This window comes from Rana temporaria, chromosome 1 (assembly GCF_905171775.1).
Source record: "Rana temporaria chromosome 1, aRanTem1.1, whole genome shotgun sequence".
Lineage (NCBI taxonomy): Eukaryota > Metazoa > Chordata > Amphibia > Anura > Ranidae > Rana > Rana temporaria.
The window spans coordinates 435,508,260-435,533,771 of NC_053489.1; the positions used below are offsets into that span (position 1 = coordinate 435,508,260).

The 25,512-nt window shown below is 44.6% G+C and overlaps 1 protein-coding gene across 1 annotated transcript in view; it reads left to right on the forward strand.

Annotated features, from left to right (window-relative positions):
* Positions 1-25,512, forward strand: part of NPFFR2 (neuropeptide FF receptor 2) — a 264,009-nt gene that overhangs the window by 232,184 nt on the left and 6,313 nt on the right. Inside the window, exon 3 of the mRNA XM_040326126.1 lies at positions 14,780-14,879. Coding sequence (XP_040182060.1) covers positions 14,780-14,879 — 100 coding nt within the window. The remainder of the gene's footprint in view (positions 1-14,779; positions 14,880-25,512) is intronic.

Consider the following 25,512-nt stretch of genomic DNA (forward strand, 5'->3'; position numbering starts at 1 on the left):
AGACATCACTAATGTGCACTGAAAGGCAGCACTGATGGAGAGACAAACCTGCGCTGTGCCTATGTAACCAAGGCAAACCGCTGATCTGTCAGGGAGAAAAGGAGACAGAAACATGATCTCTCTTTTCCTCCTATGTAACAGACCCCCATACAGTTAAAAATCACCTCCCAGGCACACACTTAACCCCTTGATTGCCCCTGGTGTTAACCCCTTCATTGCCAGTGTCATCTATACAGTGATTTTTTTATTGGAAATGTTTTATAGCAGAATGCAAAAAAAATATGTTTTTTATTCAAAATTGTCCGTCTTTTTTTGTTTATAGTGCAAAAATGTTTTATCGCAGAGGTGATCAAATACCACCAAAAGAAAACAGTTAAAGTAACGCAGTGCTGTATCACAAAAAATGGCCTGGTCAGTAAGCACGTAAAACCTTCCAGAGCTGAAGTGGTTAAAGTATTACAATACTCTATTGTTCTATATTATTTCAGAACAATGTAAGAAAATATGAAACACATTCCTCATTTATGATGTTACCATATTATTTTTATTGTATGTATTGTTTTAGATTTTATGGTTGATCTCAGTCTGACACCATTTAGACAATTACAAACTGAAGGGCAAACTACATCATGCACAGCGTTCGTACTCATTTGAGAATGAGAAATCTATATCACACAATGAACTTCCAGTTTCCATATCAACAAAGAAGTATTTACTCGCATTAGAAGCAATCTAGAAATCTTAGCTTTTTAAAATTCTTAATAGTTTTAATAAAGTTTTAAAGGGTACGAATTTCTTTCAGATTGCATTTTTATTTTACAATCCCAATGGTAAGAATGCTCATTTCCTGTCTGTGTGACATCTGAAAAAAAATTGTATCTCTGGGACAGGAAGGCAAGGACAGTAAAAAACAAAACAGTTTGGAACAAAAAAATTAAAATAATAAAATAAAGATGACTTTTCTATTTTCTAATTTGATATATAATTGACGTCACAACCTGTAGCTGTGACTAGGGATGAGCCGAACATACCCGCGTTCGGTTCGCACCAGAACTTTCGAACGGACCGAACATTCGCGCAAACATTTAGAACCCCATTTAAGTCTATGGGACTCGAACGTTCGTATTCAAAAGTGCTCATTTTAAAGCCCAATATGCAAGTTATTGTTGGAAAACGTCTTTGAGAACTCGGGTCTTGCCCCAGGGAACATGTATCAATGGAAAAAAAAGTTTTAAAAACTGTATTTTTTTCTGGAGCAGCGATTTTAATGATGCTTAAAGTGGAAAAAAAATGAAAAATTCCTTTAAATATCGTACCTGCTGGGTGTCTATAGTAGTGGCACGTGTTTAGAAATGTCCCTGCACAACATGAGATTACTCTCAGAAAAAAGTAATTTAATACTGCTTGCGGCTTTAGTGTAATGTTTGGTCCCTGCAATATGGATAAAAATCATTGAAAAAAATAGCATGAGTTTCCCCGCCACCACTCCCCCCAGGTCATTACAAGACCCAGTGCCGATCCTGACCTCCCTGGGGCCCTAAGCAAAATGACCTGGCACATTAAAAATGAGAAGCGGAGGGCGCTGATGACAGTGACATGTCACATTAAAGAAAGTTGAGAAGCGGGGGAGGGGGTGTTCTGTTGTCGGAAATGACTCAGCCAGCGAGTTTAGAAGCGGGGTGAGGGGGTGAAAATGACTTCTCACCAGGCGGGGCCTCTAGTAATTTGGGGGGCCCTTCGCAGCTTTGCGGGGCCCTAAGCGGCTTGCATAGTGAGCCTATAGTGAGTCTTTAATGCAAATACTGGACTGAACAATCCTTATTTAAACTATCCACTATAGCCCAAGATGATAGGTTTGGAAAGGCACCGCTTCACGTCTGTGCTCATAGAAGAAAGAGGGGGGTGTGTGAGAAAAGAGAACCCCCTCTTGAGTAGCCTCTTACCGCAAAGCAAATATATATCAGCGTGTCACAGGTGCAATCTCTGCCTCAATCTCTGCTCAGCGTCTCTGGATGGCTCAGGGTTCATACATAGAAAAGATGATAGGAAACAGACACATAGCGTGATCCTGCTTAAAAATCTTTAAATTTGACGCGGGAACGACGGCCATACTTTAACATGGCAAGTCTAAAGATAGGCCACGAAATACCAGCTTTAACTATACGCCGGGAAAAGCCGACTAGCGACGACGTAAGAGAATGCGACGGCCGCGCGTACCTTCGTGAATCGCCTTAAACAGTTAATTAGCATACCCGACGCGGAAAACTACGCAAACTCCACCCAGCGGGCGCCGAAGTATTACACCTACGATCCGAAGGCGTACGAAGCCGTACGCCTGTCGGATGGAAGCCAAAAGCCGTCGTATCTTGGTTTGAGGATTCAAACTAAAGAAACGACGCGGCAAATTTGAAAATACGCCGGAGAATCAGTAGATTCTCCGGCGTATTTCTTCTGTGAATCTGGCCCAAATTGTTTACTCATTGCAAATTTTAAAGTGTATGTGAATCCTAAAAGAATTTTTGTAAATATTGATGTAATTTCTAAAATAAATCAGAGTTAGCTAGATTCAGGTAGCTGGGCGCATCTTTAAGGCAGCGTAGCATATCGTATTTACGCTACGCCGCCGTAAGTCAGAGAGGCAAGTGCTGTATTCACAAAGCACTTGCCTCCTCAGTTACGGCGGCGTAGCGTGAATTGGCCGGCATAAGCGCGCCTAATTCAAATGAGGATGAGGGGGCGTGTTTTATGTAAATTACTCATGACCCGACGTGATTGACGTTTTTTTACGAACGGCGCATGCGCCGTCAATGGACATATCCCAGTGTGCATTGCTCCAAAGTATGCCGCAAGGACGTATTGGTTTCGACGTGAACGTAAATTACGTCCAGCCCCATTCACGGACGACTTACGCAAACAACGTAAATTTTACAAATTTCGACGCGGGAACGACGGCCATACTTAACATTGACTAGTCCAGCTATTCGTTCGACTAACTTTACGCCGGGAATCGCCTTACGTAAACGGCGTATCTTTACTGCGACAGGCAAGCGTACGTTCGTAAATCGGCGTATCTCGCTGATTTACGCATTCTAGGCGTAAATCAGCGTTCACGCCCCTAGCGGCCGGCGGAACTAGACAGCTAAGATACGACGGCGCAGGCCGTTGTATCTTAGCTAGGTTTAAGAGTATCTCAGTTTGAGAATACACTTAAACATACGACGGCTTAGATTCCGAGTTACGACGGCGTATCTACTGATACGCCGGCGTAACTCTTTGTGAATCTAGCCATATGGGTTTTGAAACATAATTGCACATTTGTAATAATAATAATACCTGTTGATCCTGACAGTTTTACAGAACCTTTGAGACTTCCTTTATTATGGTGAATTTGTTAACTCTCCAGCTCCTAATGTTGCTAGCGTTTATACGTTCCTGTGCAAAAGACAGGAAGTTGCTGTCAGCCAGTGAACTTCGGCCAACTCCCCCTGCAGTGTTTGATTGACAGTGGCTCATTTGGCAGACAGGGCCCGGACTCCTTCTGCAGCAACACGGCTGTCTTCTCACCTTCCACAGCCATGTAACCGCTATCAAATAAAAGGTTATATGCATTTTTTTAAATATACCACATAGAAAATATTAATTACATATTTCTTTGCTATTCATTGTTGCGAACCACATACAGTATGTGGGAGGTAGAATCTCGTGCCAAAATATAAGTAGAAAGATAAAAAATTACACGGGTTATAACCATAGATTCCAGACATAGCTCTTGATGTCTCGATATCATCATACTCAACACCACATGAAGTAAATCAAAAAGAGAGAGATCGCCATAGAATGATAACGTTTATTTAAAAATGATATATAAAACAGGCAACGCCAAATGGCCCCTTACTTGAAAAGTGCCTTAACCCGGCACTGAGGCTAGTCGGCGTTGGATGGCGTATGGAGAGATGGTCCCACGCTTCAGGAAGCCTGCAGCCAGCGTGCGTTCCACCTCTCAGGAAGAGAGGACCAGCGTGACCGGAAGTACGTAGATTGTGCGTGACCAGTGCGCCTCGAGTATGTACTTAAAACAATCCAGGCACTCCGGCATAACAAATAAACAATCACTATACACGGTTGGGCCTGCTGATTGGCTTTTCCTCTTCTTCCTCTTTTCTCTTTTCTGTTCTGTTTCCTTCCCCTATTTCGCTAAGTAGATATTATGGCCCCCGATACAATCAAATTGGAATTGTAGACCAGTTACCTCTGGGCAATTAAGTCATGGGATCCCCTCATCGAGGAATATAGGCTAGGTACCTATACCACTCTTACGTCCACAGAGTTAATGGTAAGCCCATGATGACTATTACACTCCGGGGTTGCGGGGGTGGCTGTCCTAGCACAGTATGTGCCCACTTGGGGTGCTGGGGCGGTCTCACTGAGATTCTGAATTTGGTATGATAGAGGTTGGAGGATTTGGTTATGATAAAGGTACCGTGTTAAGATTTCTAGCCTTACTATTTATTTCTGTTGCCTTTTCATGCTCTGCTTATAGAGATAGGCTCATTACCAGGGGTCAAGTCCTGGGAAAAAAAGTGTGGGAACTCCCACCCAAGATCCACTCCCCCACCAAAAAAAAAAAAATGATACGATCATATGCATAATTACTAAACCGCATGTTTTTTCTAAAGCAAGTTCTTTCTAAATCCTGCGATAACTCGACCTCCGCAATGTCTCCTGGGAACAATGACAAAAGCTCCCAGGAGACATTGCGGCATCGAGGAAGTGACGGAATACCCGCACACTACCCGATGAATCCATATACAAGAAGCGGCCAGTAACATAAAGGATGACTAAGGTTCGCCCTGCCCCTGACAGTGACTTGAACTGGGCATCGCCGCTTAGTGAAGGATTGGCTCGGGCGGCTCGGCTGCTCTAGTCCTGCAAAGGGAACTGCTTTCCTGCTGTGAAAAAAGTGTAGGAACTCCGTTCCCACGCGTTCCCGCAGGACTTGAGCCCTGCTCATTACCTCGTGATTATTTTGTTTAACTTGTTTGTCGATTTGTAAAAGAATTAAAACTTTTGAAAGCAATTTATCTTCGAAGTAAAATTTAAGGACAGAGTCTAAAAATGTTCTTATTGTCAGATTAACATCCTCTACTTTCCATTATAGACAGATAAATTGGCTTACTATACCACACGTATTCTACTGTACTTTTGTCCTGTTATGTGCCTTTCAATATTTTTGTACTGCATAAAATTCAATAAAACTATTTGAAAGTAAAAACAAGCCAGGCACACACATGGGTATAGGCATGATCCGCAGATGTCACTTGGTCATATTGATTCCCATCCAATGGTACCCATTCACATCAATGCAGTGCAGCTAAGATGTGACTTTGAGAAAGGATCCTGTGCTACTTTGGTGTTATTTATTGGCCACATAGAATATCCAAACCACATCTAAAATGCAACCAAAGTACCACTACTTAATCACTCTGCAAACCGATTCAAAATTGCATCACAGTATTGTGAACTGCTGCTAAATGTTCCAAAAACCAGCTGTTTTTGTAATTCACTTATCTGGTATTAAGTGTTTTTCATCTAAAGGTATGCTGTACAGGAAAGAAATTGAACTAAAGTAGTGTAAAAACTTAAGACTGGACTACAAATTTAAAAATATATTAACCATTTACCGACCACCCACCGCAGAAAGATTATGCCAGATCACGTACCTAGTACGTGACTTGACACTTCCGGGTTTGCTGGCGTGTGATCGCAGCAGGAGTCCAGCGGCGGGTACCATGGACTCGATGTCTACTGGCACCCGCTGATTGTAAAGTGCACAGACAGAACGGTGATCTGTCTATGTAAACAAGGCAGATTGCTGTTCTGTCAGTAGCGAAGGTATTGATCCTGTGTTCTTGGAAAGCAGAAACATGGATCAATGTCTTCCCATAGTAAAAGCACCTCCCCCATAGTGAGAAAGCACAGGCACGTCACACAACCTCTTGATTGCTCCTGATGTTAACCCCTTCCCAGCCATTGTCATTAGTACAGTGACAATGCATATTCTTTTTAGCACTGATCACTGTATAAGTGTCACTGGTCCCCAAAAAGTGTCAAACGTGTCAGTTAGTGTCCGATTTGTCCACTGCAATATTGCAATCCTGCTAGAAGTCCCCGATCCCTGCCATTACTAGTAAAAAAAACAAAAATAAAAAAAATATCCCATAGTTTGTAGACACTATAGGGGGGGGGGGGGGGTTTACTAAAACCGGGGCTCTCAGAATCTGGTGCAGCTGTGCATGATAGCAAGTCAGCTTCTAACATTAGATGGTTCACTTAAGGTTTACCAATAAAACCTGGAAGCTGATTGGTTACGATACATCATCGTCAATTTTTGACTGATCCGAATTCGAATTGTTCAAAAATGTTTAATTTATTAGAAAATGTATAAACTAAATTAAACTAAAATTAAACAAAACAAATTCTGAAATGAATCAATGAAGCAAAATTAGTAACAACGAATCTATCTGAAAAAAAAAAATTATGCTCTGCCCGGTCCTGGCTCTATTAGGTGGACACAGGTTTTTTGTATACAACACAAAGCATGCTGCTCTTCTTTGGCAGCTTCGCCCACCAGACCAGTGTAGAACAGAGCCGAGGAGTTTCAGAACACATCGCTGTGCTAAATGGATTTGATTGGCGGCAGGTGGGGACTGCAGCCGTGCCGGGACAAGGTCATCTAGAGCTCAGGGGGAACATGCCAAACTGCACACATCCCCCCTCCAAGATGTATTAGCATTATGTGTGAACAAAAATCCCCCCTCCAAAAACACCAATCTGCATGATTACCCCCTAAGCATAAATTCCCTCTCCTAGCACAAAACTTTGCCCACTCCACACTCCTTCAAAACCACCCAGCACAATTACCCCCCGAGACAAAAAATCACCCCTCCTAGCACAAATCCTCCACCCCTCAAATTTCCCCTCCCAGCACAAATTCCTCCTCAATCCCCCCTCCTAGCACAACCCCCCCCCCCCCCCAACAATCTCTACCAGAATAAGTCCCCTTCCCCCCAATAAAAAAAAATTCTCGTAGCACAAAATCCCTTCTCTTCTCTACCATATTACTGTACCTCTCTACCATATCACCTCCCAACACAAATCCCTATGAATCACCACTACTCCTAGCACACACCCCATTTTCCCCCTCCTAGAACAATTCTTACCCCCCTCCTGCTACCCTCAAAATTCCTCCTCCCTGCACAAATCCCCACCACACATAATACCACAGTGCCCACCCTCTTGCCCACCCCTTGTCCCGGCCCTGGACAGGTGCACAGAAATCCCAAAGCACCACAAGAGTATATGTGGTGGTGGTTGCGGCATCAGGACCCGAGGCACCAGAGAACAGGGTAGCTGGAGGTGGCAGAAAGGAGTTCCGTCACTTTCCAGCTGAAAAAATGCCTTGTTTACAGAGATGAAATAACCCTTTTACCCCCGGGAGGGGTGCTTAAAAAGGTTCAGGTTTTATTTAGTTATGTAAAACCTTTATACCAAAAAGAGATAAATGTTTGTAGCTGATTATAAAGTGTGAACTGGAATATGGCTTCAATTTATATTCCTTTGCTTGTACATTCTGCTAGCACATTTGACACCCCCCTCCAATCAGGTTGACAATGCTGCTGTCCAAAGGTGCCCCCTGTGCTCCTTCATCCAGAGTGGGGGCACTTTAATACAGGAGGTGTGTTACTGGCCAGGTCACCAGGTGACAACAGAGAAAAAAGTCTAAAAAATAAAACTAAAGTAGACATCACATTTAAGGATTGGTAAGCTGCAATATATTACATTTTTGGTTTTGGGTTTAATACCACTTTAAATAAAAGGCATAATGTTGCATGAAAGGCATAAAGTAGTATTTCCAGTAAACAGGGAATCCTCTTAATTTTACACTGACTCTGACCTAACTGAGAAATAGAATTTGCATTAACACCAAAACCAATAGACAACCTAACACTGTCGGGTTTGTTAGTAACTTTATCACTGTTCAACTGAATTCTGAAAAGTGCTAATTCCTGCTAATTGTACATGTGTTCACATGAAAAATGCAAATGTAGTATGTTAATATTATTTCTGATGTTAAGAATTAGGTGAATGCAGAGTTTAGGTAATATTAAAGTATTACCTAATATATATATCTATCATATTCAGACAGCAGCTGGAGTTCTTGATTATGTCCAACATGCTTCCCAGTCCTGTATACTCCACCGGGTGATACAAAGCCACCTATTTACAGAACTCAATAGCTTAAAGTGCTTCTAAACCCAAAAGCAAAAATGTAATGTTAGATGTAATGGTGGCATTTGCTTTTGTTTTTTAGGCTTCCTATTTTTCTTTTCATCTGATGATCCTGTCTTGGAATGACACGCTCACTTACTGTACTGTATCTATAAGGAAGCAGTGTTTAAAGCAGGAAGTAGTTTAGGACTACAGAACACTCCTCCTCTTATCCATAGTAAAGGGCTGAGGTGTTTTATAGTTCACAGAATGAGCTGGGAACAATGCTAATTAATAAAACAGCAACACAGGCAGAGAAAACAGAAAGTTATCAGCCCACAAGATTTCTGGCAAGATCAACAAGGACTTATGCCTGGTACACACAATAAGATTATTATTTTGGCCGCATATTGGACCTAGCGGTTAATTGGGATTAATTTGAAGCTTTAAATTTTAACTTGGACGAGGATGCCCTTGAGAGTCTTAAACATCAGTATAACTTCATATGCCTTATCTTGGAATTAAATTGACCCCCTCTATCAGGGCCGCTGATAGAAATCAAGGGGCCCCATACAGCCTACCTGATGGGGCCCCCTTCAGCTCCTCCCCTGGTCCCGCTCCTGGTCCCTCCTTCAGCCCCACCACTGGCTCCGCCCCTGGCCCCTCCTAAGACTCCGCCTTGAAACACAGTGCAGGTTTGTCTACAAGTGGTAATTTATTTTTCTCCAGCCAGTTATAAGTTTGATTATCCAACATAAATCCTGTTTTCAGATGAGAACAGACCTCTTTAACCCATGCCATGCCGCCAATGCCATATTGTGCTGCAGACAGTGCTACCCATGCCACCAATGGAATAATGCTATTGGCAGCATCGGTGGAAGTGTCTGCAGAACATTATGCCATTGGCAGCAAAACGCATGTGCTGCCTGCAGAGACAGTGCCACCCATGCTTCCAATGCCATAATGTGCTGCAGACAGTGCCACCCATGACACTAATGCCATAACGCATGTACTACCTGCAGACAGTGCCACCCATAGAGCCAATGCCATATTGTGCTGCAGACAGTGCCACCCATGCAATGCTGCCAATGCTATATTGTGCTGCAGACAGTGCCACCCATGCTGCCAATGGAATAATGCTATTGGCAGCATGGGTGGCACTGTCTGCAGCACATTATGGCATTGGCGGCACTGTCTGCAGCACATTACGGCATTGGCAGCACAGGTGGCATTGTCTGCAACACATTACGGCATTGGCGGCATGGGTGGCACTGTCTTTGCAGGCAGCACATTCGTTATAGGCTATAACGCATGTGCTACCTGCAGACAGTGTCACCCATACCGCCATTGCCCTATTGTGCTGCATACAGTGCCACCCACGATGCTAATGCCATAATGCATGCGCTACCTGCTGCCAGTGCCTCCATGATGCCAATGCCATGTTGTGCTGCAGACACTGCCACCCATGCCGCCAATAGCATAATGCCATTGACAACATGGGTGGCACTGTCTCTGAAGGCAGCACATGCATTATGGCATTAGCGTCATGGGTGGCATTGTCTGCAGCACATTACAGCATTGGCGGCACTGTCTGCAGGTAGCACATGCATTATGCCCATAACACATGTGCTACCTGTAGACAGTGCCACCCATGCCGCCAATGCCAGACTGCAGTAGTAGTAGATCTTGAATTCCTCCCCCCCAAGCAAGCACACACCTGTGTAATTGTTAGTCTGGCCCCAGGAGTTACTTCCTCCCTGATCCTGATGCGATGCCAGCTGCTTCCTTTTTTTTTCTGCCACTGCTGCTTGCCTCACTGCTTCTTCTCTCACGTGGAGGGAGAGGAATCATGTCGTAGCGCCAGGGGAGGCACTATAGAGGATGCACTGGCCGGGACTTGAGCTAGCACAAGGAGCGGGCGCAGAAGAGGCGTTCTTCCGCGCCCGAAATAGAAGATATAGTCCCCCCCCTGCCGCCACATACAATAACACTGCAGTCTGCCGATCGCTATCAGAACAAAAATAATAAAATGTAAAAAAATATGGTGAGTCGGACGGACTATAATCATGGCTAGAAGATTTTTTTTTTACATTCATTTATTATTTATCTGTTCAGGCTGCCCAGGCCCCCCTGCTGGCCGGGCCCGGTACAACATGACCAGTTGTACTGGCCTATCAGCGGCCCTGCTCTCTATAGCATTGCTCTACTAATGCCTTTTACACACGATCGGAATTTCCGATGGAAAAAGTCAGACGGAATTTTTTCATCAGATATTCTGACCGTGTGTGTGCTCCATCTGTGTTTTTCCATCGGAAATTCTTAGAAAGAGAACACGTTCATCTGTATGGAACTCACGCATGCTCAGAATCAAGTCGACGCATGCTCGGAAGCTTGAACAGAATTCCGTCAGAAAAATTTGTCGGAGTTTATCCCGACGGAAATTCCAATCGTGTGTACAAGGCATATTTGCGTATTTTTGAACAGTTATTACTGTTATTACAGTTATTACTAGTGGATATGTGGTCTTTCTATGCTTTACCCTGGATGTATGGAATTGGCCCCTTTAAAATGGTCATGTTACCTAGATCTTTATATTATTTTCGCATCTGGCTATGGAGCTTCATAAATTTCAAAGCACAGTTGCTTAAAGCGGTTGTATACCCACAATTTTTCCTTTTTTTTTACACCTGCAAGGCAAAAGCCATAATGAGCTAGTATGCACCGCATACTAGCTCATTATGAAATACTTACCTTAAAATGTGGTGAAGAGAACTTACCTGGTCCACGCCGAGCGAGATGTCATCTTGCCTCGGCATGTCTTCTGGGTATCGCCGCTTCAGCGTTGTGATTGGCTGGAGCGGCGATGTCGGCCGGTCCTTTAGCCGAGGATCCTCGCTGCGCATGCACCGCTACAATGCGAGGGGAATATCTCCTAAACCGTACAGGTTTAGGAGATATTCTTTATACCTACAGGTAAGCCTTATTATAGGCTTACCTGTAGGTAAAAGTGGTAGTAAAGACTTTACTACCACTTTAGGTTTGTTTGGGGTCCCAAGGGCCACAGACTGGTTTACATATACTTTATAAATGAAGAAAGTCTGGGGGGTTGGGGGTCCCAGATCTTAAAAAAAGATTATAGGGCAGGGCAGATGGCTCAATGGACTCAAATCTATTCTAAAACATGCAGGCTGGAGTGGATTACTCGGAAAGCCACTGCCAATAGATCTTTTGATGTGGATTCCCCCTTAACAACGGAAAGCGATCCTGTGGGTGCCACAATCACCCACTGCCTGAAATGATGGCAATTTTCTTGTAGTTCGTCCCTGCTTCAGTCCCCACACACTCCTATAGCACCAATATTACATAAACCCCTGTTTTCACCTAGCCTACGCCCTCTTGAATTTCAATGGTGGGTCAACAAGGGACTGTATCAAATAGTAATTTCCTTGGTCATAGGGCAAACCCCATCTTCCTATTTTATCCAACAGTTGAAGATGCTGACCTCTGAGTAATCAGTAACCTTTGCATTGCAGGATGACCCCAGTGCAAGGGTAGACATTTTCCAATATATTGAGTTTAGCTTTAACTTTCAAGGTGCATTATAGCAGTATTATGCAATTAGGGTTTCCCCTCCTATTAAATCCAGGACGGGGGAAAAGAAAAAAAAGAGAGCAGAGCTGATTAAAGCTGAGTTCCATCCAAAAATGGAACTTCCACTTTTCGGAACCCTCCCCCCCTCCGGTGTCACATTTGGCACCTTTCAGGGGGGTGCAGATACCTGTCTAAGACAGGTATTTGCACCCACTTCTTGGGCATAGACTCCCATGGGAGTCACACCACTTCCCATCCCCCCCACTGTCTCCTGGGAAGAGAGCGAGAATGGGCCACGCCGCTCGCGCATGCGCAGTACGGAACCGGGCAGTGAAGCCGCAACACTTCACTTCCTGATTCCCTCACTGAGGATGGCGGCGGGGCAGCCGAGATGAGCGATTGCTCAGCCTCGGCTGCCGACATCACGGCTGCGCTGGACAGGTAAATGTCCATTTTTTAAAAGTCAGCAGCTGCAGTATTTGTAGCTGCTGGCTTTTAAAAAACTAAAAAATTTGGGTGGACCTCCGCTTTAAGATCATGATAAAGATGCATTTGACAACACGAGAGTGCTTAGACCAAAGTATTCTAGGGAACCAATTATTTTATACACTTGTGCATCCCATTTTTGGACCCAGTCGTTGTATGTACAGTATGGGCTAGATTCAGCATTGATTTACGCCGGCGTATCTATAGATACGCCGCGTAAAATTCAAAACTGCGCCGGCGTATCTTCTTTCTGTATGTAGAAAGCAAGATACGCCGACATTAGCCTAAGATGCGACTGGCGTAAGTCTCTTACACCGTCGTATCTTAGGGTGCATATTTACGCTGGCTGCTAGGTGGCGCTTCCGTCGTTTTCGGCGTAGAATATGTAAATTACCTAGATACGCCGATTCACAAATTTACGTACGCCCGGCACTATTTTTTAACGTTGTTTATGTTAGGCTTTTTCGGCGTAAGGTTGCTCCTGCTATTATGAGGCGCACGCAATGTTAAGTATGGACGTCGTTGCCGCGTCGAATTTTGAATTTTTTACGTTGTTTGCGTAAGTCGTTCGCGAATAGGGCTGGACGTAATTTACGTTCACGTCGAAACCAATGTCGTCCTTGCGGCGTACTTTGGAGCAATGCACACTGGGAAATTCCACGGACGGCGCATGTGCCGTTTGGGAAAAATGTCAATCACGTCGGGTCACCAAGAATTAACATAAAACACGCCCCCTCATCCTCATTTGAATTACGCGCGATTACACCGGCCCCATTTACGCTACACCGCCGTAACTTAGAAGGCAAGTGCTTTGTGAATACAGCACTTGCCTCTCTAACTTACGGCGGTGTAGCGTAAATACGATACGCTGCGCCGCCGTAACAATGCGCGCCCTTACCTGAATCTAGCCCTATGTTTCTTTTTAAACTTTAGACTTAGGAAGTCTTATGCCTAGTACACACGAGAGGATTTATCCGCGGAAACGTTCCTCCGGACCGTTTCCGCGGATAAATCCTCTGGCGGATTTTGATCTCATGGGTGACGCGTCGTGCCGTCGCCGCGATGATGACGCGGCGACGTGCGCGACACTGTCATATAAGGACTTCCACGCATGCGTCGAATCATTACGACGCATGCGGGGGATGGATTCGGACGGATTGATCCGGTGAGTCTGTACAGACCAGCGGATCAATCCGTTGGAATGGATTCCAGCGGATAGATTTCTTAGCATGTCAAGAAATTTTTATCCGCTGGAAATCCATCCCCGGGGAAAAAATCTGCAGAAAAATATCCGCTGGATTGTACACACCAGGGGATCTATCTGCTGAAACCGGTCCGCGGATCAATTTCAGCGGATCGATCCTCTCGTGTGTACGGGGCCTTAGAAGTAGGAGGAAGTAGCATCTGATTACAAAAGAATGCAGATTTGAAAGTAGTTTAAAAGGTATTTATTTGTAATATCAACAAGTACATAAAAGCCAACATGTTTCGGGGGAAAGGACTCCCCCTTCTTCAGGGCTATCAGACAAATATGAGAGAAATGCACAATAAAACACACTGTACATATGAAAAGGAAACATAAAAATGCAACAAAGTGAAAATGTTTATATGTTATGATAGAGAACCCAAAAAAACATATGTCACGAGTTAAAGGATAATAATAATTATAATCATCATAGTAATCATAACCATAGTAATAACAATCAGAATCAACACAATCATAATGGTAATAGTAATTGATAAAACTCAAATAAAAATGTAAATTAAAACAAAGATAGATAAAATAGATAATAATAATAATAATAAAAAATTGAAATCATCAAAGCGCGTCACATCTTGGGGAGTATACATATATCTACCTCTATTTTTCAATTAAAGAACTTATTTCATAGTGTTAACATCTATAGAAATAATTGGGAACAGATTGGATAGTATTGGATAATTGCAACTACTGTATGTGTGGATGAAAGGGAATGGGAAAAAAAGTTCCCAAGCCGCATTTTAGGTCTACATACTGTAGTAATTATGGTTACTGCACTGAGAATTTTTTTCCACACACACACATAGGAAATGACCTTGTGGATTTAGATTTTAAAATCATAATAAACATAACTGAACTTGGATCCCTTATTAAACGTATAGGCTGATATTATATGTAAATAAATGCAAATGAGATAAAAACAAGTGTTCTATTAGTGTTCCTGTACATGTTTTGAAAAACATTTAATGAAAACCATTTGTAGCACTTACACAAGGTTATTGTCATTAAAATGGGATTTAGAAGCTTTAGTGTTCTGGGCATCAAGGTTATGTGCAAAATGCTGTTTATGAAAGAATACTTAATCCTGTAATGCGTTTGCAAGTGTCACCTTAAATGTGCTTTCTTATTTAATGGATTGTTCACATTCTAAAGTGCTTTTTTGTTTCTGAACAGGATGGCCATTTGGCAATACAATCTGTAAAATGAGTGGCATGGTTCAAGGAATTTCTGTGTCTGCATCTGTATTTACATTGGTGGCAATAGCTGTGGACAGGTAAGTGGAGAATAGGTACTGTATTTATTGGCGTATAAAACTCACTTTTTTACCCTAAAAATAGAAGGTAAACTGTGCCTGCGTATTATACGCAGGGGGCTGTAGAAAGTTTTTTTCCTGAAACTTCCTCTTAAAGTTAGGGTGCGTGTTATGCGCCTGTGCGTGTTATATGCCGATAAATGCGGTATTTAAAGCTGAACTTCAAAGATATAAAAAAAAAACAGTAGATGCAATTATGTAATTTAGTAAAATTGGTAAATTTATTTTTAAATGCAACTACTGTGAGTATCATAATATCAGTGTCCTGTAATCGCAAGCAGAGAAGCACTGACTGGGAAAAAGAGGGCGTACCAATAGTCAAAAACCAATTCACCCCCGGAGGATTTGGCTGCCAAATGACCGGTCCATTCTTTGCGATTCGGCACTGCGTCGTTTTAACTGACAATTGCGTGGTCGTGCGAAAAAATTTACGTATTTTTTTTCCCCCACAATTAGAGCTTTCCTTTGGTGGTATTTGATCACCTCTGCGGTTTTTATTTTTTGCGCTATAAACAAAAAAAGAACGCCAATTTTGAAAAAAAGGCATTTTTTTTTGCTTTTTGCTATAATAAATATCCCCCGAAAATATAAAAAAAATATATATATAATTTCTTCAATTTAGGCCGATATGTATTCTTCTACATATTTTTGGTAAAAAAATCGCAATAAGCGTATATTAATTGGTTTGCGTAAAAGTTATAGCGTCTACAAAATAGGGAATAGTTTTATGCAGTGTCACTGTCACTCTGTCAGGGCGGGATGGAGTTGCCCTGTGATTGGATGGAGGGTCACATCGCGATTATTAATATAGATTCAGTGTGCAGTGTGAATAGATAGAATAGTAGAATATGAAAAAAAAAGTCATAGTTACTTTGCTGAGTAACTAATTACTTTGCCAATGGAGTAACTGAGTCACTAACTCAATTACTTTTTCGGACAAGTAATTTGTAACTGTAACTAATTACTTTTTTAAAGGAAGATGAGCAACACTGGTCCTTGTTGCATTCTTTAGATTGACCATTCTTCCAGAAGCACATTTGAGAGGTCAGGCACCGATGTTGGACAAGAAGGCCTGGCTCTCAGGCCTCGTACACACGACCGAGAATCTCGTCGTAAAAGAAACGTTGTTGTCAGGCTTGATGAGAATCTTGTCAAGCTTTCTTTGCATACACACTGTCAAGAAAAAATCTTGTTGTTCTCAAACGCTGTGACGTACAACACGTACGATGGCACTATAAAGGGGAATTTCGATTCCACTGGCACCACCCTTGGGACTGCTTTTGCTAATCTCATGTTACTGCGTGTTAAGTAAAAGTTTGGTGAGAGACGATTCGCGCTTTTCAGTCTGTTACAGCGTGACGAATGTGCTATCTCCATTACGAGCGCTACTTTTACCGAAGCTCCCGTCTTATACTTTATTTTGAGCATGCGCGGGTTTCTAAGCATACACACAAAAGTGTTTCTCGTAAACCAGCCCGACGAGAAACACGACGAGGAAATTGAGACTCCCGACGAGAAAAAAAGAGAGCATGTTCTTTTTTTTTTTTTTTCGAGATCCACAACAGTTTTCTCGATGAAAAACATACACACGACTGTTTTTCTCTGCAAAAATGCTCTGCCAGCATTTTTCTTGATGGATTTTGCAGAGGAAAATGGTTGTGTGTACGAGGCCTCAGTCTACACTCTAATTCATCCCAAAGGCCAGTCAAGTTCCTCCACCCCAAACTCGCTCATCCAAAAAAAAATAAAAAAATCTGTAAGGTTCACCATAAGAGAGACAATTTATTTAGTTATGTTGCTTAGGAAATGGTGCATGTTTTATTGAATATGAAGAAATTTATAGCACACAGATGAAAGTACTTTTGCAAGGTAATCACAGAACAGTACTATGAATCGAGAACACCAATATATTTGATAAACTATGGGCCATATTCTTGTACTTTCTGCGGCGGCATCGCTTAAGCTATTTACACTACGCCGCCGCAACTTACTGGAGCAAGTGTCGTATTCCTCAAGCACTTGCTCCGTAGTTTGCGGCGGCGTAGTGTAAAAGGCCCGGCGTATCCCCGCGTAATTCCAAGTAGGCGGCTTGTATTTAAATTAAGCGCGCCCCTGTGCTGTTCGAACTGCGCATGCGCCGGGCTTAAAATAGCCCAGTGCGCATGCTCCAGTTCTCGACGGAAAAAACGTCAATGACGCTGACGTGTGTGTCATTGACGTAAAGTCGTATTCAAGAACGACTTAGGAAAACGGCGTACCCGACGGGAAAAGATGACGCGGACCCGACGCCATACTTAAATGGCATACGTGGGACTGGCGTAAGGTTACCCCTCATATAGCAGGGGTAACCTTACGCTTACGCAAACGGCGTAAGCGATGGTTACGCGACGCGATTTCATTCGGGAATCGGCGTATCAGGCTCATTTGCATAAACAAATGAGACCTGAACGTAAACGCCACCTAGCGGCCGGCGGCGAATTACATTTAAGATCCGACAGTGTAAGTGACTTACACATGTCGGATCTTCAGCGTATCTATGCGAAAATGATTCTAGGAATCAATCGCATAGATACGCGGGTCAAAAAAGAGAGATACAAAGGAGTTTCCTGAGATACTCCGTCGTAACTCTTCTGAGAATATGGCCCTATGTAAGCAGTTTAGGAGTAGCATAAGCAACATTAAAATTCTTTAGATCTTTAAACAGATTCTGAAGTCAGTTTTCAGGTACATGTCATGTGCTAGAATTAATGGCTTTTGAAGCCATAATCCTCACCAGATTAAAAGCAATGTTTACAGTGTTTTGGATCAATTAGAAGTAAGTGACAAACTGCTCAAACTGAGGATTTCTGAGTTTTTTTTTTTTATATATATATAAGGGATTAGACGGCAAATGCAGTAAACCTTGATAACAAACTACAACAGATATTTCAAAGCATGCCAACAATAAACATATTGGGGCAGATCCACATACATCGGCGCATATATAGACCGGCGTAGCGCATCTCATTTACGTTACACCGGCTCAACTTAGAGAGGCAAGTACCGTATTCACAGAGTATTTGCGCCCAACTATGCGCCGGCGTAACGTAAATTACGAGGCATAAGCTGGCGTAATTGAAAGTGGGAAGGAAGTGGGCGTGTTCCATTGAAATGAGCCGTGACCCCATGCAAATGAATGGCCGGCCGGACTGCGCATGCGCATGACGCTGACTATGTTCAGCGCCTCTCTGCGCATGCTCAGAACTCGGCCCGGCGTAATCAGTGAGATATGAACTAGGCCCGGCGTAATTAGTGAGATACGCCCAGGGCATAAATACGCCCAAACATACGCCCGTCCATTGCAAAAGTACATCCATTTGTTTCCCCCCCTGAAGCAAGGTGCTTTTGTTCCGTTGTTTGTTGGTGTTTGTTGGTTTTTGTCGGTGTGTTTTTTGGAGCGTGTGTTTTGGAGTGATGTCAGCAAGGAAGAGGAAGCTGAACTACTCCCTGCATGAGAAGGCCATCATTGTCAGGGCCATGACCCTGTATGATCGTTTTCTCCAAGGCCCTGAGAGTGTGAATACCACCAAGGCCAGGAGGAGGGAGATCCTGCAAATTATTGCAGATGATGTAAATGCATCGGGGAGTGAGACCAGGACCCCCAATGAGATCCTGAAAAAGATTAATGATCTCAGGCGCATGGTCCGTAAGGTGGCAAAGATTTCCGCTCATGCCAGGGGCACTGGAGGGGGACCAGCAACGACTATCAGGCTCAGACTATCAGGCTCACTGCTGAGGAGCGGGTGGTTGCCCAGTGCCTTCACAGGCATCAAGTGGAGGGAGTGCCTGGATTTGACTCCATTGAGGAGGTCTTGAGCACAGGTAAGTTGTTTTTTTTGTGTGTAGCATGTGTGGGGGGGGGGGGGGGAATATGTGACAAGTGTGTGGATCCTCCAACCTGTGAATGTTTTGTGTCATCCACAGATGTGCCGGAGGGTGCCCGGCCATCTGGCCAGTCTGCACCGTCCCCCGGACATGAGTCTGAGGCAGACCCCCAGGCAAGCCAGGAGTCCTCTGAGGAGGGGAGTGGCCACACCTCTCCTCAGGAGGAGGTTGAGGAGGAGGAGGTGATGTCTGGGAATGAGGTGAGGCTCCATTTGGAGGAGTCTAGCCCTGGTGCTGGCACCAGTCACGCCTCCATCAGGGGTAGCCCCTCCCACTCCTCCCCCAACAGGGCTTCCCCCCAAGGGTCTCTCCTTCTCGTAGGCCCCAAGCCTCATCAGGAGCCAGGAAGGCGACCTGGAAGACAAGGGGGGTGACAGAGGTTCTGCCTGAAAATCTCCCGAGGGACCAGGCCCTTCAGTCCCGCCATCTGGGTCAGGTTACCCAGACTTTGGACCGCTTGGAAGACAGTATGGCCTCCATAAAGGAGTCTGTGCAGGACACGGTTTGCAACTCCTTGGCTGTGATCACATGCCTAAACGACCTGCAGACCACCACAGCAGGCGTGAGTCAGGAGGTGTGCGCCCTGACCGAGGCTGTCCGGGCCAACACGGCAGCCATCGATGTGGGCCTCACCCGCATTGCCCTGGCATTGGAGGGCAGGCCGCCAGGTGGGCAGAGACCAGGGGATGCTCCTCCCTCTCCTGATTCCCCCCCATGAGTCTCCCCTGAGGAGCCGGGGCCGTGGCCGCCGCAGGCGTGGGTCACGCCAGCGCCGATAGTTTTTTTTTTTTTTTACTCAGGTCATGAGTGTTATATGTTTCTTTGTTTTTTTACTCAGATTATGATTTATTTTATTTTTTGTAGCCCAGGCAGGCTACAGTGTGAATGATGTTTGAATGTGGGGGTGACATTCCTGCCGGAAAAGGGGTGTCATCCTCGGTTGTGGTGGAGAAGGGATCCCCAGGACCAGGGAGAAGTGATCCCCAGGTCCGTGTGAATGGTGTATGAATGTACAGTGACAAAATTGGAGCCTTGGCATGGCGTTTCTGCTCCCAAGTCCTGCATGGTGGACTTGGGCTAATCCAATTTGATGAGGATGTGGGATGTGTGTGCTAGGGACCACAGTGGCGCCCAGAAGCGATTCAGTTCGCATGTGCCGCGCTTTATAAATTTTTCATTCATTCATGCGTGCATTCTCCTTGTGCCATGATGAATGTGTGTGTTTAACGTGCAAAGATGCCTACTGTGAGGCATCTCCTGATTGCTCTTCCCTCAGAAGACGGGGTATCCTCAGTCAGGGGGGGAATGTCTGGTTCGGGGGTCAGGTCATCACGTATGTCAATCTCCAGGCCCCGTCTTACAGCAAAGTTGTGCAGCATGCCACATGCACCGATGATCTGGCACACAAAGTTTGGGGAATACAACAGGGTACCCCCAGACTTATCCAGGCATCGGAAACGGGACTTCAGAAGGCCAAAGGTGCGTTCTACCACTCCACGGGTACGTGTGTGTGCTTCATTGTATCTTTGCTCTCCTGGGGTTTGGGGATTCCGGAATGGAGTCATGAGATGGGGTCCAAGTGCATATGCAGAGTCACCTGGAAGGGAAAAGACAGGAGGATGTTAGTTGTGCATGTGCCCCTTGTGATGTCTGCATCATGGGGGCGGACAGTCATGCCTGACACCCATGTCACTCACCAACCAGCCAGCTGTCCCCATACATGTTCTGTTCGAATTCCATTGGGATGGGGCTCTGACGGAATATGTAGCTGTCATGGCTGGACCCTGGGTGTTTGGCACGGACGTGCCATATGAGGCATTGGGCATCGGCTATCACCTGTACGTTGATGGAATGCCAATGCTTCCAATTATGGTGTAGGTGCTCTGTGTCACGGGGGGGCCGTAGTGCCACATGTGTGCAATCAATGGCCCCCACGGTGCGTGGGAATTCTGCAATTCTGTAGAAATAACGCATTGCCTTCACCCGCAGGTCCTCCTGGGTGGGTCTGATGATTTGGTTGGCCATGCGTCTGAGGATTGCGGGGACAACCTGGTGCACACATCTGCTAATGGAGGATTGTGCCATCCCAGCCACCACTCCACTTGTACGCTGAAAAGAGCCACTGGCAAGGAAATGGAGTGTTGCCAGTACCTTGACCAGTGGCTCTACTGCATGTGAGCGTTTTGTCTGGCTGGTGATGTCATCTTTCAGGATTGTGGTTAATTCCAGGATGGCAGTAGGGGTGAATCTGAAGATGCGATACACCTCCGAATCACCCATGCCAAAGACGTTTATGCGCGGTCGGTATATCCTCTCCCGTGCCCTCCTTCTCCTCCGTGCCCTCCTCCTTCTATGCGCATCTAAAGCCAGTAGTATAGCTATGACCATGGATGCCCCTGGCATGTTGGCATACAGATTGTTGTCCTGCAAGTGTGGGTGCTCAGCTCGTCCCTAACGGTGCTGTTGAAGCTGACCTGCACACGTTTGGTGCAAAGTTAAAGCTGCTTTTATGAGGGGTAACTTTAGACCGGACGTACAGCTTACGCGCACAGCACGTAGCCTGCGCCGGACAAACGTACTTTTGTGGATCGCCGTATCTCCCTCATTTGCATATTTGCATAGCAAAACAATGGTGCGTCCAGCGTATTTTTGCGCCCACGATGCGCCGGTGTAGAAAAATTACGTCGGTCGGAAAAACCTAGTTTTCAGGCGTATCTCGTTTTGGGGATAAGGCGCATAGATACGCCGGCGCATATTTACACTTACGCCGCGCATCTCGAGATACGCCGGCGTAAGTGCTTGGTGGATCTGCCCCATTACATATAGACCAAAGTAAGTTAAGAAACCATTTAGCAGACATGGTTGACCCTACATTGATCAAATAGCATTTTTAACTCTGTAAAGCCCCATACACACGATCGGAATTTTGGATGGAAAAGGTCCAACTGAGTTTTTTCATCGAAAATTCCGACCGTGTGAATGCCACATTAGATTAATTCCATCGGAAATTCCGATGAATTCCATCGTAAATTCGGATGAATTCCATTGGAGTTTAGATAGAGAACATGTTCTCTTTTACTTCAATGGAATTCTGATGTGATTAGGTCCAATCGTGTGTACGGGGCTTTAGTGACTTTATAATATTAAAGAAATAGAACCTCTTAAAAAGTTACCAAGCCTATTTTTTACACTTACACGTTAAAATGCTAGAAAATTACTTAGAACCCCCAAACATTATGTATTTTTTTCAGACACCCTAGGGAATAAAATGGCGGGTGTTGCAATACTTTATGTTTTCAATAAAAATATGTCCCTTTAAGGTCATTGGGAGAAAGTGACATTTTGACATAACTCAGGTCCTCCAAGGGCCATCATGCCTTCAATCGACTTCCTGCCCATCAGGCCACAGGATCACCGGATCATCTCCGCTGCTTCCAACGGCTCCGGTAAGCAGCATAGGCCACTGGAACATGGAGGGGGCATCTCTCCCGCCACCCATAAAAGTGATCTGATGGGGAATCCACCGTGATGACCATTTTTATGTTAAAACAGACCGCCCTCTGTGGAAAAAAATGCATGGGGCTAGAAGGATTCCCACTCCACCTCCCTTACGTCCGCTTGGTCTGGGTGAGTAAGTCCAGAGAAGGCCACCATGGGAGAGGTAAGCATGAGAAGTAGTATCTGATTCATGAATCCAGGTTTCAGTAATGGCAAGTAGGTTAAAGGAATTTGTGATAAAGAGGTCAAGGAGGGCGATGAGTTTGTTACAGACAGAGTGAGTGTTCCAAAGGGAACAGGAGAAGGGGGGTCTGGTTTTGGAAAGAAGAGGAATAAAGACTAAGTTATGTGTGTTGTGGCTGCTGCCAGAGGGTGTAGGGAGATGGGAGCGCTGTGCAAAGACAGATGATGGAGGCCCAGGGTTTGGGGATATGTCACTAGAGGTTAGGAGAAGCAGGAGGGTGAGGTAGGTAATGTGGGAATGTGATTAATATGAAGGGGCATGCCTCAGAGTACTGGAGGTTTTATCAGTATATGGAGGTAGAATGAGCAAGAGTTGGTAAGAGCAGTAATAAGGAGAGGACAGAAGGCAGGGTATAAGTAGGGGGGTGGAAAAGAGGGGTGAAGGTAAGAGAGTTTGAGGAGAGAGGACACAAGATCGCATGTTACAGAGTTGAAGGAGAGCTCAATAGAGAGACAGGGTTACCTGCAGCCTGTTACAGTGGGTGACTGCGATATTGTGTCAATCTCGCTCCCTTTCTCGGCGAAATTGACCACCTACGAGCCCCGTCGCGGGAGCCAGCGCCGAGCTGGCTTGCCGCGATGGAGAGAAAGCCGTCATAGAAGCGACAGGAGATCCGACTTGGATTCCCGCCAATTCTACACGTGTGCGGCGTTTGGTATGAATCCTGAGGGGGAACTCTCCGCCGGATTTTAAATAAAAATCCGGCATGGGTTCCCCCCTCAGGAGCATACCGGGCCCTTAGGTCTGGTATGGGTTGTAAGGAGACCCCCCCTATGCCGAAAAAACGGCATAGGGGGTCCCCCTACAATCCATACCAGACCCGTATCCAAAGCACACTACCCGGCCGGCCAGGAAGGGAGTGGGGACGAGCGAGCGCCCCCCCCCTCCTGAGCCGTACCGGGCTGCATGCCCTCAACATGGGGGGGTAGGGTGCTCTGGGGCAGGGGGCGCACTGCGGCCCCCCCCCCCCCCACCCCAGAGTTGGGAAAACTGGCCATGTGCATGCTCCACTGCAGTGTTTCCCATAGGAAAACTGCAGAGCAAAAAAATGCAGAGAATTGCGGTGGGAAAAAAGAGAACAAGCAAAACAGTCCTATGAAGTGGGTGGCTATCTAAATATGTGGGTGTCCCAATGTTGATCCCCTTAGGGATATTCCAATGGGGATGATGGATAAAAATGTGAAAAATAATAAATTGTATAGAATCCTCCGACTAGTCTCTCAGAACTCTCACCTCTATTCTGGTAGTAATGAGCATATATTGATGACCATACACACTCTCTCCCATTTCTTTCCTCTTTCTTCTCCAAAGTTGAGTAAGGATCTAATCTTTACCTCCCTCCTCACCCATGGATCACCCGGTGTCTCCGTTAATAAAAACGTTCAACAGGAGGGACATGTGAGTAGGAGAAAGAGCGAGGAAAAAGAGGCCTCCAATAGTGCAATATTGTTAAAATGTAAACTTTAATGGTTGCTAAAAGGTGGACTCTTACATATAAGAAACGAGTGATGTGCAAAACGATATAAAAACAGAGTCCCCTGATGAAGTCACGAGGTGCGAAAGACATCTTCACTTATAAAAAAGAGAACAAGTTCTCATTTTTTTGCTTGCAGTTTTCCTGTGGGGAAAACTGCTATGGAGCATACACACGGCCGGTTTTCCCGACCAAAAGCAAACATGGCAGTTTTCCCGTCGGGAAAACCGATCGTGAGTATGAGGCAATAGGCTTTATTATTGACAAAATATTCTGTAAAATATATTCATATTTAGTAACTAATGATGTGAATCTGAATTTCATACATTGCATTATTATGTTGTTTTCACCTGTAACTTTGCTAAAATTTTGAATAAAAGCACCTACACTGTTACTTTTATACCTTTGACATTAGTTCTACAAATAAATGCATTGATCATGACAACTCAATAAATCAGATTCCTCATTCTTTCACACAGCACTAGAAGGAAAAGACGGATTTGACTGGCTGCTTATCTGCAAAATACATAATTTCAGATTAGCTACTGAACTGATCTTAAATTGTGTATTCTATAGAATATTGTAATTCCTTAGAATATTAGAGGTCAGAAACCTGTTATTTAAAAATCATGTATTTGCTGTGTGCTGTGTAATTTATTGGAAAATGGGATCTTGGCTATACCAGTGTTCATAAAAATGCATGTGATTTTTCATGCTTGCTAAAGAGAGAGTTTACATGCAGAGTATAAATATAGCCTGCCTTTATCATTTTCTAATCTTGTGTGTTTTTTTTACATAAAATTCAATTTAGATGTACTGAGAATCACATTAAAGGGTTTGTGCTACACACAAGAAGAAACTTGAACAAACTCCTGTGTTAAAAGGAAAGAGTAGGGTATTTTAAGTGAGCTTGAATAAATAAATACGGTGAATAAATAAATAAATAAAATATAATAAATCAAATTAATTCAGTCCATTAGCTAGATTCAGGTAGGGTGCCGCATCTTTATCGTATCGTATCGTATCTATCGTATTTACGCTACGCCGCCTTAAGTCAGAGAGGCAAGTACTGTATTCACAAAGCAATTGCCTCCTAACTTACGGCGGCGTAGCGTAAATGGGGCCGGTGTAAGCGCGCCTAATTCAAATGAGGATGGGGGGGCGTGTTTTATGTAAATATTTGGTGACCCGACGTGATTGACATTTTTTACGAACGGCGCATGCGCCGTCCGTGAACATATCCCAGTGTGCATTGCTCCAAAGTACGCTGCAAGGACGTATTGGTTTCGACTTGAACGTAAATTACGTCCAGCCCCATTCACGGACGACTTGCGCAAACAACGTAAAATTTTCAAATTTCGACGCGGGAACGACGGCCATACTTAACATTGACTAGGCCAGCTAGGGGGCAGCTTTATCTTTATGCAGCGTACCTCTTACGGAAACGGCGTATC